Below are 14,353 nucleotides of genomic sequence, written 5' to 3' on the forward strand. Positions count from 1 at the left end.
TAACAGATGGAAATCTGTTGCAGGGGATCTTCCTTTTGATGGTCTGTGAAAATCTGAAAATTTGTTATGTATTCCTAAAGCTGAGGTTTCAAAGTTCCCATTTTACTGTAGCACATCTCTTTTTGACAGACTAAAGCCCTGGTACTTCGGAAAAGTACTGTGGACTTGGCTTCAGTGTTCTCCCAATGTGCAGAAGAAGAAGACTGGGGATGAAAGACCTGGGGAAAGTGTTGGTGCACAGAGGCTCAGTTGTAGACAAGCACAATATGAGACTGTAGAAATAGTAATTTGATGATGTCTCAATGTTCACAGGTAGACTAGGTAAACTGCTGCTGCTATAGTAGTAGCAGTAGTAGAGATGGCCTACTACTAGATTAAACCAGACTTACAAAAAAGCTCACAAAGGTTACTAACCCACAACTATATTTATTAGCCAACTTGACCTCACATAACCGTTAAGAATTCATGGCCTAAAAGAAACAGTTCACATAAGTTTCTCTGCCTGGTCACCTGGAGGCAATTCTTACTTAGAGTGACTGTTTACAACCCAGATTATGCTTGTGCTATTCCAATCCTCATTTTCTATATCTATGGACTTAAGAACACTAGAACTATAAAAAGCTGTAATGCCTGCAGGTAACAGTAACTTAAACTTGTTCAAGTTTTTTTTTTGTTAAAAACAAGCAAAGACACAAATGCAGAGATTTAAGGCTACTTCCAGTGTTACTGTTCAATGCCAATGGCTGGAATCCAAAAAACTACTTTAGGTGACCCTAAGGGCTTCCACTATCCCAGTGGGATTTGTGACTTTTTAAAAAATGACTCCCATGTCAGGCTACAAACTGCTTTGAAAGGAGCATTAACAGTTGTTTACCATGCGGTGCAGGAGGTGCTGTTGTTCAAAAAGTACATCCAGAACACTCTTAGGTACCTGGAGCTACCTAAAGTTTTTTTAGGATCTTGGTCCTTATGCAATGAAAGCATCCCTTTAAGTTAATTAGACATGTTTCTATTTCATTTCAAAGGTATGGCCAAATGGCTTCTGGGATTTGTTGAATGAACAAACTGTCCACCAAAGACACTTTTGTTGTAGAAGAGGCACACATGTTACTTTCCTCAAGGAACATCTGCATCCATATTAAGACCTTGTATTCTGAAAAAAATATATATTGGAAAATCTCTCTATTTAACAATCCAGTTATTTTCATACACTGTAATTTGAAGTGCAAGACCACTGAAAAATCACTTGATTCGTCTGGGAATTTCTGGGAATATACTGAAATAGATTTCAAAAGGTATAACAAAATCACATATAAGGAAATAAAACAACTTACCTTGTTGTGCTAAAGTCGATCTCAGCATTCCACTTTTAGACCATATTTTTATTTGTCCATCTTCACCAACTACAACAGAGGAACAGTAAATTAAAATTTTGAACACTCAGGACTTTTAAAGTTGTATTGAGTTAACTTTACATCCAAAAAGCACATTTAACTAATACACAGGAAATATTTCTCAATGTTTTCTGAGGAATCACATGAACATCTTCTCATTCATTTGGAATTACTGTGCCACTCTAAAATAACTGAAACAAATCATGCTCCAAATATATGGTATGTCAGTGGTTGGGGGTGGGTTAGAACAAGTGATGCAGTTGTTCGCTAGTGATTCTCATGTGGGAGGTGACAGTATGATCTTGATCCGATTTGTCCCCCACTATCTTTGAAAAGTCCCCTTCATGGATCACTGCCTTGTTGTGGTGAAGAGCTTGCATAACTCAGTGAAGCCATAAGCTATGCCATGCAGGGCCACCCAAGACGGACAGGTCATGGTGGAGAGTTCTGACAAAATGTTGTCCACTGGAGAAGGAAATGGCAACCCATTCCAGTATTCTTGCCAAGAAAACCCCATGGAACGTATCACAAGGCTAAAAGATATGATGCCGGAAGATAAGCCCCTCAGGTCGGAAGGTGCCCAATATACTACTGGGGAAGAGCAGAGGGAATTTCCAAGTAGCGCCAGAAAGAGTGAAGCGGCTGGGCCAAAGCCGAAAGGACACTCAGCTGTGGATGTGTCTGGTGGTGAAAAGAAAATCTGATGCTGTAAAGAAACAATATTGTTTAGGAACCTGGAATGTAAGATCAATGAATCAAGGTAAGCTAGAGGTGGTCAAACATAAGATGGCAAGATTGAACATCGACATCTTGGGGATCAGCGAACTAAAATGGACAAGCATGGGCAAATTCCTTAGAAGAAATGGAGTAGCACTCATGGTCAACAAAAGGGTGGGAAAAGCAGTACTGGGGTGCAATCTCAAAAACGATAGAATGATCTCAGTACGAATCCAAGGCAAACCATTCAACATCACAGTAATTCAAGTCTATGCCCCAACCACTGAGGCTGAAGAAGCTGAGGTTGATCGGTTCTATGAAGACCTGCAACACCTTCTAGAACTAACACCAAAAAAAGATGACCTTTTCATCATAGGGGATTGGAATGCCAAAGTAGGAAGTCAAGAAATAACGGGGATAACAGGCAAGCATGGCCTTGATGTACAAAATGAAGCAGGACAAAGGCTAATAGAGTTTTGCCAAGAGAACAGGCTGATCATAGCAAACACTCTTTTCCAACAGCACAAGAGGCGACTCTACACATGGACGTCACCAGATGGTCAATATCGAAATCAGATTGATTATGTCCTTTGCAGCCAAATATGGAGAAGCTCTATACAGTCAGTCAAAACAAGACCTGGAGCTGACTGTGGCTCAGATCATGAGCTTCTTACTGAAAAATTTCGGCTTAAATTGAAGAAGGTAGGGAAAACCACTAAACCATTCAGGTATGACCTAAATTATATCCCTTATGAATATACAGTGGAGGTGAGGTATAGATTTAAGGGATTAGATTGCCGGGAGAATTAAGATTGCCGGGAGAATTATCATCAACCTCAGATACGCAGACGATACCACCCTAATGGCAGAAAGTGAAGAGGATTTAAAGAGCCTCTTGTTGAGGGTGAAAGTGGAGAGTGCAAAAGCTGGTTTGAAACTCAACATTAAAAAAACGAAGATCATGGCATCTGGCCCTATCACTTCCTGGCATACAGAAGGGGAAGAAATGGAAGCAGTGACAGACTGTATTTTCTTGGGCTCCAAGATCACCGCAGACAGTGACTGTAGCCATGAAATTAAAAGACGCTTGATCCTTGGGAGGAAAGCTATGGCAAACCTAGACAGCATAGTAAGAAGCAGAGACATCACCTTGCCGACAAAGGTCTGTATAATCAAAGCTATGATTTTCCCAGTAGCAACGTATGGCTGTGAGAGCTGGACTATAAGGAAGGCTGAGTGCTGAAGAATCGATGCTTTCGAACTGTGGTGCTGGAGAAGACTCTTACGAGTCCCCTGGACTGCAAGGTCAAATCAGTCCATCCTAAGGGAAATCAACCCTGCCTGCTCATTGGAAGGACAGATCCTGAAGCTCAAATATTTTGGCCACCTAATGCGAAGAGAAAAGTCACTGGAAAAGACCCTGATGCTGGGAAAGATTGAAGGCAAAAGGAGAAGGGGACGGCAGAGGATGAGATGGCTAGATAGCATCACCAATGTAATGAATATGAACTTGAGCACACTCCAGGAGAGAGCGGAAGACAGGAAGGCCTGGCGTGCTATGGTCCATGGGGTCACGAAGAGTCAGACACGACTTAACGACTGAACAACAACAACAAAATGTTGTGCTACATATTAGTTATATGTACTAAATACTACCCCAGATTCTTGGATACCATCACACAACATATTAGAATCCTCATTTTACCTTTTACATGCATTGAAGAAATGAATAAATCTAACCATTTACTATTCCTTTAACGATTCTAACTGTGAAAACAATTTATCCTACAAAGCGATATTGAGCACCAAATTGAAAAACAGCAGCTTTACCTTCTAATTAAGTTAATAGGGATGGGGAAATGCAGACAGGTGGAATGCAGGAGATACCACTCTGCTCAATGCAAAAGGGGTGGGCAAAAATACCAGCATATTTTAGCTTAAAGCTCTTACTACTAGTAATGGAGGGGGCAATCCTATACCCCTCCAGACTGCATATGGGAGGGCAACGGAAAGTTCAGTTTCCAGGGCTCTGATCTCAGAGGCAGGAAACCCCACTCCTTGCCCCGCCCCCCCCCCCCCATACCTGGCACAGAGAAAACCACACTGGCTACTCTCCATGCTCAGAAAATGGAGCATGGAGACAGCAAAAAGAGGGCATTCCCAGAGGCCGGGAGGGCAGGAGACCGGAGCAGCTGTGCTACAATCTATCCTATGGCCACCCTGGTCTTCTTCCCTTCCCCTCCGAGATGCTGCTGCTAGATGGGGAAAATTGCCTAACTAGCAGAAATGCAGGGCAGCTGGAGTGCAGAGGTGAATATTGCACCCTAAGTTCTAGGAGAGGCATTTCAAACTTTTAGGAGGGGGAAAAATTTTGGCCCTGGGCTTAATGCTTTGCACCTGTTATAAATGAACATCTGCATCCTAATGTTGCTTCCAGATTTACAATGTTTTAGGCTGTATAGCCACCAAAATACCTTTGATTTTCTATATAGATGCTGCTTCTGTGGCAGTATGGTGATGCCAAGACCAATGAAATTATCTAGCGTTTGTAATTTTCACTACTTTCTACAGATCTCAGGTGGGAGAGGGCATGTTGGGAAGCTCAGAGGAAGAGGAGATATATGGCTTGAGTTTGTTCCGTCTGCAAACTTGTATTATGAGAAGCAGAGGTAAGCTATGTTAGTCACAAGGAAAAATTAAAATGCCGTATTAAGGTAATATCTTTCATTAGGCCTACTGAAGGGTTACAAAATACTGTGCAAGGTTTCGAATTCTCCAGAACTCTTCAGGCAAAATGTTAAACAAGCACACACACAAAGTGTGGGGAGGGAGGGGACGTGGTTGATGATGAAGCCATGAAGTCTGCATGTGATTATTGTCTTAAGATGGAGAGAGGGAAGGCGGCTGCAAACATTATGAGAAGTCTCCTAAATGCCTCTTTGTAATTGGAACTACAGAAGAGAGTACCACAGAAACACCTCCTTTGTGTGATGGTGTCATTGCCTTTGTGACCTCAGGAGGCATTACACCAATCATTTCCTTGTTCTTGCATGTATTTTAATTGCTATATAAACTCAGGAATTAATTCAGAAGCAGCTGCTGCATATTTCCCATGGTTCTGTACTGAAAGATTGCTTAGCATCTGATTGAACTTCATCTCAGATGAAGATGTGATACAACCTTTGGCCAGTTTGGCTTTAGCCATTAACCCCTGGCCAGAATGCCTCTAAGCATATATGTTTGCTTTTTTCCCCTTCTCTACTTTTCAGTATACTGATTAGGAATGGATAACCTGCACACTATGAATGGTGCAGCAGGGCTTGAGGCTCTCAATACGCTGAGAAAGGAGAAGGAAACAAATATTATGTGGAGGCACTCTGGCCCAGGGTCAATGACTGTGATGAATAAGAGACAAAGACATGAACATGGGTATATAGTGTAAAGCAACTGTCAGCCTAGCTACTGTCTGGCCACACAAATGAAATATAATGCGGTACTAAAGGATGTAGGAACACATTCTTCAAGATACTGGTCAAAAAGTTACACAAGGGGAAGGACACATGTACAATCTTCGGACCCAACCCAGTAAGAAAAAAATCTCAGCTGGACCCTTCCAAATATTGAAAGAGCTCATCCTTTCCTATAAGATATTTCCATAAATATACTCAATAGGCACCTTGCTGATTTTTAATCAGGTTTACATGTTATTTGCTTCCATTCTTTTCTAGAAATGCTATACTTTAAAAATGAAGCCATTCTACTTTTGAAGCCATTCTTTGGTTAACAGTTTTTCTTCATTCATTGTTGGGGGGGGGGGGGGTTACAAAAAAATCCTCTTACCTGTAACAAGTGCAGTTCCTTCATAATTCCATCTCCCTGCAAGTACAGCTCCACAGTGGGCTTCTACACTTTTTTCAACTCGTCCAGTCTTGGAAATCAAATGGAACTTGCCTATATGAATTTGAAGTTGCTATATTAATCTAATTCACATGGCAAGGATATTACTATAGATTTATGATTGTGGCTAAAATAAACACACAATTATCTGAAGAATGTCATGCAATTCTTCTAATTCTTTTTCTAATTCCTTGATTAGCCAATTTATTAACATCCTGTAGTTTGACCAATAAACAAATTCATAGAATCAAGGAATAGTAGGGTTGGAAGGGGCCTACCAGACCATCGAGTCCAACCCCCTGCTCAATGCAGGAATCCAAGTCAAAGCATCCCTGACAAGTCCAGCTTCATCTTGAATGCCTCCAGTGTGGGAAAGTCCACTACCTCCCCAGGTAATTGGTTCCATTGTCATATTGCTCTAACAGTCAGGACGTTTTTCCTGATGTTCAGCCGGAATCTGGCTTCCTATAACTTGAGCCCATTATTCTGTGTCCTGCATTTTGGGATGATCAAGAAGAGATCTTGGCCTCCTTCTTTGTGACAACCTTTCAAGTACTTGAACAGCGCTATCATATCTCCCCTCAATCTTCTCTTCTCAAGGCTAAACATGCTCAGTTCTTTCAGTCTCTCCTCACAGGGCTTTGTTTCCAGTCCCCTGATCATCTTCGTTGCCCTCCTCTGAACCCTCTCCAGTTTGTCTGCATCCTTCTTAAAGTGTGGTGCCCAGAACTGGACACAGTACTCCAGATGAGGCCTAACCAGCGCTGAGTAGAGGGGAACTAGTACTTCATGAGATTTGGAAGCTATACTTCTATTAATGCAGCCCAAAATAGCATTTGCCTTTTTTGCAGCCACATCACATTGTTGGCTCATATTCAGCTTGTGATCTACAACAATGCCAAGATGCTTCTCGCTTGTCGTATTGTTGAGCCAAGTATTCCCCATCATGTAACTGTGCATTTGATTTCTTTTTCCTAGGTGCAGAACTTGGCATTTATCCCTATTACATTTCATTCTGTTGTTTTCTGCCCAACGCTCCAGCCTATCAAGATCACTTTGAATTCTGTTTCTGTCTTCCAGAGTATTACCTGTCCCACCCAATTTTGTGTCATCTGCAAATGTGATAAACATTCCCTGCACCTCCTCCTCCAAGTCATTAATAAAAATGTTGAAGAGCACTGAGCCCAGGATTGAGCCCATTCTTCAGCTGAAAATCATCCCTCCTATTACTTTCATGTAAACCAATGCTGGAAGCACTTTCCAGAATTATCAGACAATATGGTTCCAAGTCAAATGAAATTATTCACTTACATCTCATTGAAATCAATGGGCAAGTTAGTTGTGACTAACTCAGGTCTCACTGAAATCTGTTAACTTTTGCTGGATTGGGGCCTATATTGTTGGCATAATGATAAGTAGCTCTATACACTCTTCCTATGGTCACCTTCACCTTTCCCGTGAAAAAAGAAATACTTCTAAAGTTTTTCTATCACAAGCCACTTTCATTGTCAATAGCACTGTTGGATCAGGGGTGGGCAATCTGTGGCCCTCCAGATGCTTTGGCTAGAACTCCCATCAGCCCTAGCCAGCATACCCAATGGCAAGAGATCATAGAAGCTGTAAGCAAAAACATCTGGAGGGCCACATCTGGAGAGCCTACAACTCCTTGTGTTAGATGAACAAAATATCTTACAGAGCCACTGTAATAATTTTACTGTTTTGAGTATATATATACCTTCATGTCAATTGCAGATGTTCACGTATAATCCATCCTCCTATTAAAGCATTTAGTTATGTAACAGTGTTCTCTCTGCATCATTCTTATACTGAAGGTCTCTGAACAGAATATAGTAAGGGTGCATTCTATGCATGTTTAGACAGAAAAAGAGTCCTATAACTCCCAGCATTCCCCAGCCAACAAGGGGAGTTATAGGACTTTTTTCCTGTCTAAACATGTATAGGATTGCTCTGTAAATAAACTAAAATATATTGGGTTGAGTCCAAAGCACCTGGGAACAAAAGTGCCATTCCACAATGCTTGCACAAGAGCTCACATAATTATAAAAATAACGTTCTATAGCAGTTCTCTTGTTTCCACTTGGGCAAGACTCTGCACAATCTATTCTGCAATCTGTTGCACAAGGACAAAAACATATTTGCATTTAGTTTCACTTTTTATTCAATTTGTTAAATTTATACGCCTAAATTTTATCAACACTGTTCTCATGGAACAGTGTAGAACAAAACAGCCCTTTCATGGGCAGAAGGATTCAAATTGAATATTTATATGCTCCATCATCGAAGTAATGGTAAAGATGATCAATTCTTAACTCTTGGATACATAGGGTTAAATTCCTTCAAAATGCTTGGAGGTTACTCCAAACGACAATAATAGAAGCTCAAAGAAAACATATACCACAGGTTAGGAAAGGTAGTACCAAGAAGAGGTCACTGGGATGGTTAACAGCATCAAGGAAGCTATTAAAGAAAAGAGGGCTTCCTTTAGAAAATGGCAGTCTTGCCCAAATGAGGAAAACAAAAGGGAGCGCAAGCTTGCACAAAGGAGATGCAAGCAAACAATAAGAAATGCAAAAAAGCATTTTGAGGAGCATTTCGCTAACAACATCCAGGCCAACAATAAAGAATTCTTTAAATATATCAGAAGCAGGAAACCAAGTAGGGAGGCAGTTGGACCGTTACATGGCAATGGAGTTAAAGGAGGATAAGGAGATTGCAGAGAGGCTGAATTAATTCTTTTCATCTGTCTTCACTGCAGAAGATATAGGACAGATAGCTGTGCCCGAACTGATGTGTTCAGGAAGGGACTCTGAGGAACTGAGGCAAATAGTGGTGATGAAAGATGACATTCTCAACCTTATTGATAAATTGAAAGTAAATAAATCACTGGGCCCAGAAGGTATCTATCCTAATCTATTCTTAAAGAAATCAAATATGAAATTGCTGATCTTCTAACCAAAATATGCAATATGTCCCTAAGATCAGCCTCTGTACCAGAGGACTGGAAGATGGCCAATGTAACACCAATTTTTTAAAATGGATCCAGGGGGGATCTGGGATATTACAGGCCTGTTAGCTTAATGTCTGTTCCAGGTAAATTGGTTGAAAGCATTATTGAAGATAAAATTAGTAAGCATATAGAAGGACAAGCCCTGCTGAAAAAGAATCAACATGGCTTCTGCAAAGTCCTGTCTCACTAGCGTTTCAGTTCATTGAGAGTGTCAGGATCTGATCAGTCTGGGAAGCTCTGCAGCTCCACCTGAGGGCCAGACATAGAAGGCAGCCTGGCTCACAGTATTTGCAGGATAGGCCCTGGCCTTGCAGGTGCTCCCAGGTCCTCTAATGCAGACCAGCTGGGAGCCTCAGGGAGCCCTATAAAGAGCTCCCTCTTCCTTGCAAATCTTGCCACAGCAACATGAGTCATTGTGGTGACAGCATCGTGCTTCAGATTGCTCATTCCTGGCCTTTGCTATGCTTTGCTGATTCTTGACCCCTACCTGTTTGAACTCTGCTTTTGCCTCTCGCTCTGCTGCAATCCTGCTGGTAACTGACCCCTGCCTGTTTGGACTCTGCTTTCGTCTCTGGCCCTGCCATGCCTTGTTTGGGACTGACCCTCGCCCAGGGAACCTCTGCTCTCTGCCCATCTCTATCCCTCCTGGTCCCGATGTTCTCGCAAAGGACGCCTGCTGCCCATGCCCCGGACCTGACAGACAGCATCAATAAACATGTAGACAGGGGTGATCCAGTAGACATAGTCTACTCAGACTTCCAAAAGGCTTTTGACAAAGTCCCCACCAAGGACTCCTGAGCAAACTTAGCAGTCATGGAATAAGAGGAGACGTCCTCTTATGGATCAGTAACTGGTTAAAGAACAGAAAGCAGAGAGTAGGAATAAAAGGTGAATTCTCCCAATGGAGGAATATGAACAGTGGTGTCCCACGGGGATCTGTATTGGGACCAGTGCTTTTCAACATGTTCATAAATGATCTGGAACTAGGAGTGAGCAGTAAAGTGGCCAAGTTTGCCAATGACACCAGATTATTTAGGGTGGTCAAAACAAAAAAGGATTGTGAGGAGCTCCAAAAGGATCTCTCTAAACTGGGAGAATGGGCATCTAAACAGCAAATGCAGCTCGATGTAAGTAAGTGCAAAGTGATGCATGCTAAACAAAAGATGGAATATGCTCATAGGGTATTGTTACTGCTGTTGTTTCCTGCACTGAAACGCCAAATGTGTTTGACAGAAATCTTATAGTCAGAATCGTGACAGAGTCCTGATAGAGCAGGGGTACTTGTAAAATGGCCAATTGGTTAATATTGTCACTGTAGATCCTGAAAGCAAGGCTCATCTCTACTAGTGGAAAATGTTTGTAGTAGAAAAACATTGCACCATGAACCAGAAAGACTGGAGTTACAGCATTCTATTTTGGAACAGTGCCTTAGAATTCTGGGTTAAAAAAGATGTTGGGCAAGAGACCAAGACTGAGAAGACTAATCCAGAGTGGGGGTATTCAAACTGTGAAAGATAGCAAACTGGCCTTCCTCTCACAAATCCACTGCTAATGACCAACAGTGATCTGGTTCACACAACATGACTGCTTACCGTGGCTTAATTTACCTGCAGGGGCTGTCATGTCATGCTGGGTGCCCACAGGCATCACTTTTCCATGGCACCCACAGGTGCTTAGCTTACTGTGGGTTGTTGTATCATGGAACCCAGGTGGTAGGGGTTGTCTGAGGGTTACACAATCATCAAATAACCCATGGTTTGTTTTAGACGGGCTGTCATGTTGCGTGAATCAGCTCAGTGACTAATAAACATTTGTCTTGAGATCCATGTAGTTGTACATGTCACTTGACTGGTGGTGCTGACCATGAAGATAACTTAAACAAATAAGAAATCTTCATAAACTCATTTGGTATCTGTTGGCATCAATAGATGTATCAAGATTTTTTTTTAGGTTCCTGTTATAGGCCAGATAAAAAAGTGAAATGTTTCACCATATGCTTTGTTCATAATATAGTTTGGAACAGAATGTGAAGCAACTCGGTTTCAACCTTAAATTAATTCTCAGTTTTATAAAATACTGCTCCTTTCTTCCTGTTTTTATTATTTAATAAAACCATAAACTGTTCTCAAAGTTGAAGCTATTTTGCACTTCTGGAAAGCATTCAAATAAGAGATTAGCAGCCTATTCAAGTACAGCATGTACAGAACCATGTCTGTTAGATTCATTTGCTACCACAGGCCTCTTAAATATTCCACTCTGATTTTAATGATTAGTCATCAGTATAACAAAATAGTAGAAAAAGAACAAATGTAATTTCTAAAGAACCACTGCAGATAGTATTAAACGTATCATTAAAGTGGTAATACAAAGGATTTTAGACAATAGAACAGATTAATATTCACCCAATTTCATTTTTTCCACAGGAAAATAGAAATCTATATAGCTTAAACATGTACATTATCGAAGAAGTTAATTGACAAAGCAATCCTATATATGCCTACTCAGAAGCCCCACTGAGTTCAATATGATTTATTCCTAGGTAGGTATGTATAGGAGTGAAGCCCACTGCTTATGGGAAAAAGCTTTGTTTAAACAGATCAAGCTGAAGCAAAACTTTTAATGTACGGCACTGTATGTACTGGAATATGAAAGTGATGGGTTCTAAACTATAGGCCAAAAATAAATGTTACATAAAAATGTGTCATACTAATTTTAAACTGAATTTTGGCATGCTAAAGAATTATGAAGACTCTAGCAAAAAGCCTTTCAGTATGATGACATTGCCCCAGTTTGAATAACATGCCAGGGCCATAGGGAGTTGTTTAACCCACAATTAGCCACGGTGCATGCCAGGCAACATTTTGACAGGTTATGCAACAGTTGTTTAAACCTTAGTGGCTGCATTTCCATGACACAGCAACCTCTGCTCATGGTTGCATATTCAAAATGTCACCTGGCATGTGTTTCAGCTCATTGTGGATAAGTAACCCACAGTGAGCCAGCTGTGTCATGCGAAGTGGCATTTTGACCTTTCTGAGCCTAATTGGTATTCCTTGACATTAGGGACAGATCACAGTGATGTCACAGTGGGCTTATGTTAGCAGGGGAATCACAATCCTCTGGCTGCCATACCCTTCAATGCTGTGATGTCACAGCCCTGTCATTTCAGAACCTGAATTCCAAATTCTATGGCCACCCTTTATGAAATTATCCAAGTGTTTTTGAATAACATGTTGTGAATGTGGACTGGTTGAGTGGTATCAAATCAGACAAACTGGCAGACAACACCTGTACTTATAAGGTAGATACTTAGACTTGCTGAAGCAGCACAAGAAAGCTTAGATTAGGGTATCATAAAACCTAACCTACTTGTGTATCATAGAACATACTGTTATGCTAGCATTGTAGAGAACCACTGTACCCACTCTCAAATGGGATCTACTCTTGGCCGTTATGGAGGAGCAAAGGAGAAAGGGTCAGGACTGGCCCATGTCTATAATGACCTGCTTAAATGGGCTGTTCCCTTCCAGTACTTCACCCATGTGTCACTCCATCCCCTCGTGGGCTAGTGGTGTTGGCCTGGAAAGAAAGGGTCTTGGGGCATGCACCAAAGTAGAGACTGTGTTGTTCTAGGCCATCTTACAGGGTTACAAAAAGAAGTCACAGTCAAAGCTCTCTTACACACTCTCCTTGTATAAGTGATTTGCCATTGTGTATGTATAAGCATTATTAGAGTATGGCTGTTATAGTTTGAGAATCGCAAGGTGAACAGAGAACTTTTCCTTTATTCCATGAGAGTTCTAGGGTCTTGCTGCTGGTTTACCTCCCTTGGTGAAATCTTGAATATGTCAGGGCTTGGATATTGTTTACAGATTGAATCCTGTAATTAGGAAATGCGTAGGGGCACCCACAAACCTAAGAGACTTATGCAACTTTCGTAAGACTTGAAACTGATAATTTCCAGTAAGTGTGCTCTGGATGGTATTCATAAACAGATGCAATAACGCAAATGATTAGGATCAGTTTATAAGAAATGAAATGATGTATTTATTACTATTTGTTTTTATCTCTTTAACTTAAGAAAGGAAACTAATGTATAAACTATGAAATATTGCTAATTCTATCATATGACCAGAGGTCTCCACTGAGAATTAGGAGGTCACTGTCTACTTGTAATCCCCCTGTGTTTTCACACCACTTCCATCTTTGTTCTTACCGCTGAAAATCTATTATGAAAGAAAAGATGGAACAGCTACACAATGCCTTCTGATAGTTAGCACTAGGACTGCTCTTTCTGGATGCACCCTTAACTTCCCAGTTTGGACTAAACAGAAAACTATAGTTAATTGAAGAACTCTTGGGTTTGTTTGCTGCTGCTAAGGGAAGAGCAAAGGGGTTGTATGCACCCTCACAAGGCTCATTCGTAACTCTGCTTATTAAGCAGAGATATGGTAATCTGAACCAGCCCTTTGTGAAGTTATCTTAGTTGCAGTGGAGCATCATGAACCTAAGCCCCTTTGAAGTGGGCCCATCCAATCTTTAGGTTTTCATGCTTTACAATGCCCTCATCTCATACCTTATAAATCAGGGATGGGGAATGTGTGGCTCGCTAGATGTTGTTGCATTGCAGCTCCCAACATCCCTCGCCACTGGCTGTGCCAGGTGGCGCTGATGGGAGCTGCAGTCCAACAACATCTGGAGGGCCACACATTCCCCATCTCTGCTATAGATGTAAAATAAGATTGTAAACCTTTCTGTCATGGAGGATTCAACTTCTTCCCTTAAACGAAAAAACAGAAGGAAAATGTAATACATAATGAGTCTTCGAGATAACAGAGGATATGAGGGCAGCTTCATTTTGTAATCTGTTTAGAAAATTAATGCTTATGTTATTTTACCACTCAAGTCTTCATGATAACAAATCTAAATAATTAAGTATATTTCCTATCTTGTAGCAGTGTTGCTCCAAGAATGGTTCAGATATGTGAGATATTGAGCTATTATGAGTGCCAAGCACCATAAAGTATTTCTATGAAATTCTATATTGTGTATAGGCTACCAGTGTGGTTGGTCTTAAATGTGACAATCACAGATGATTAACTCAGCAAATCTAAGAATTCTATACTACTGCTTTGTTTTTCAGGAGATGTGTTACTCCTGTTAATCAATGAATTATAGCAGCTGTCTAGTTAGATATGCTTCAAAACATAATGGCCCCTCTATTACATATGAGGTAAAGCAAAAGTCTCAGTGGACACTTTCTACATTTTACACTGCTATTAAAAAAATCTGAGATGCATTCATAAAATACAGTGAA

General features: G+C 40.9%; 1 protein-coding gene across 4 annotated transcripts in view; it reads right to left on the reverse strand.

The window, feature by feature from the left end:
* IFT80 (intraflagellar transport 80) overlaps positions 1–14,353 on the reverse strand; it is a 122,049-nt gene that overhangs the window by 93,258 nt on the left and 14,438 nt on the right. For all 4 annotated transcript variants that reach the window (XM_084847393.1, XM_084847394.1, XM_084847396.1 and 1 more), the window contains 2 exons: positions 5,952–6,062; positions 1,335–1,403 (listed from right to left, as the gene is read on the reverse strand). In XM_084847393.1, the coding sequence (XP_084703519.1) occupies positions 1,335–1,403; positions 5,952–6,062 (180 nt within the window). The remainder of the gene's footprint in view (positions 1–1,334; positions 1,404–5,951; positions 6,063–14,353) is intronic.

Source organism: Heloderma suspectum, chromosome 3 (genome assembly GCF_057233095.1).
Source record: "Heloderma suspectum isolate Gila_16-S chromosome 3, 16-S_ref, whole genome shotgun sequence".
NCBI classification, from domain to species: Eukaryota; Metazoa; Chordata; class Lepidosauria; order Squamata; family Helodermatidae; genus Heloderma; species Heloderma suspectum.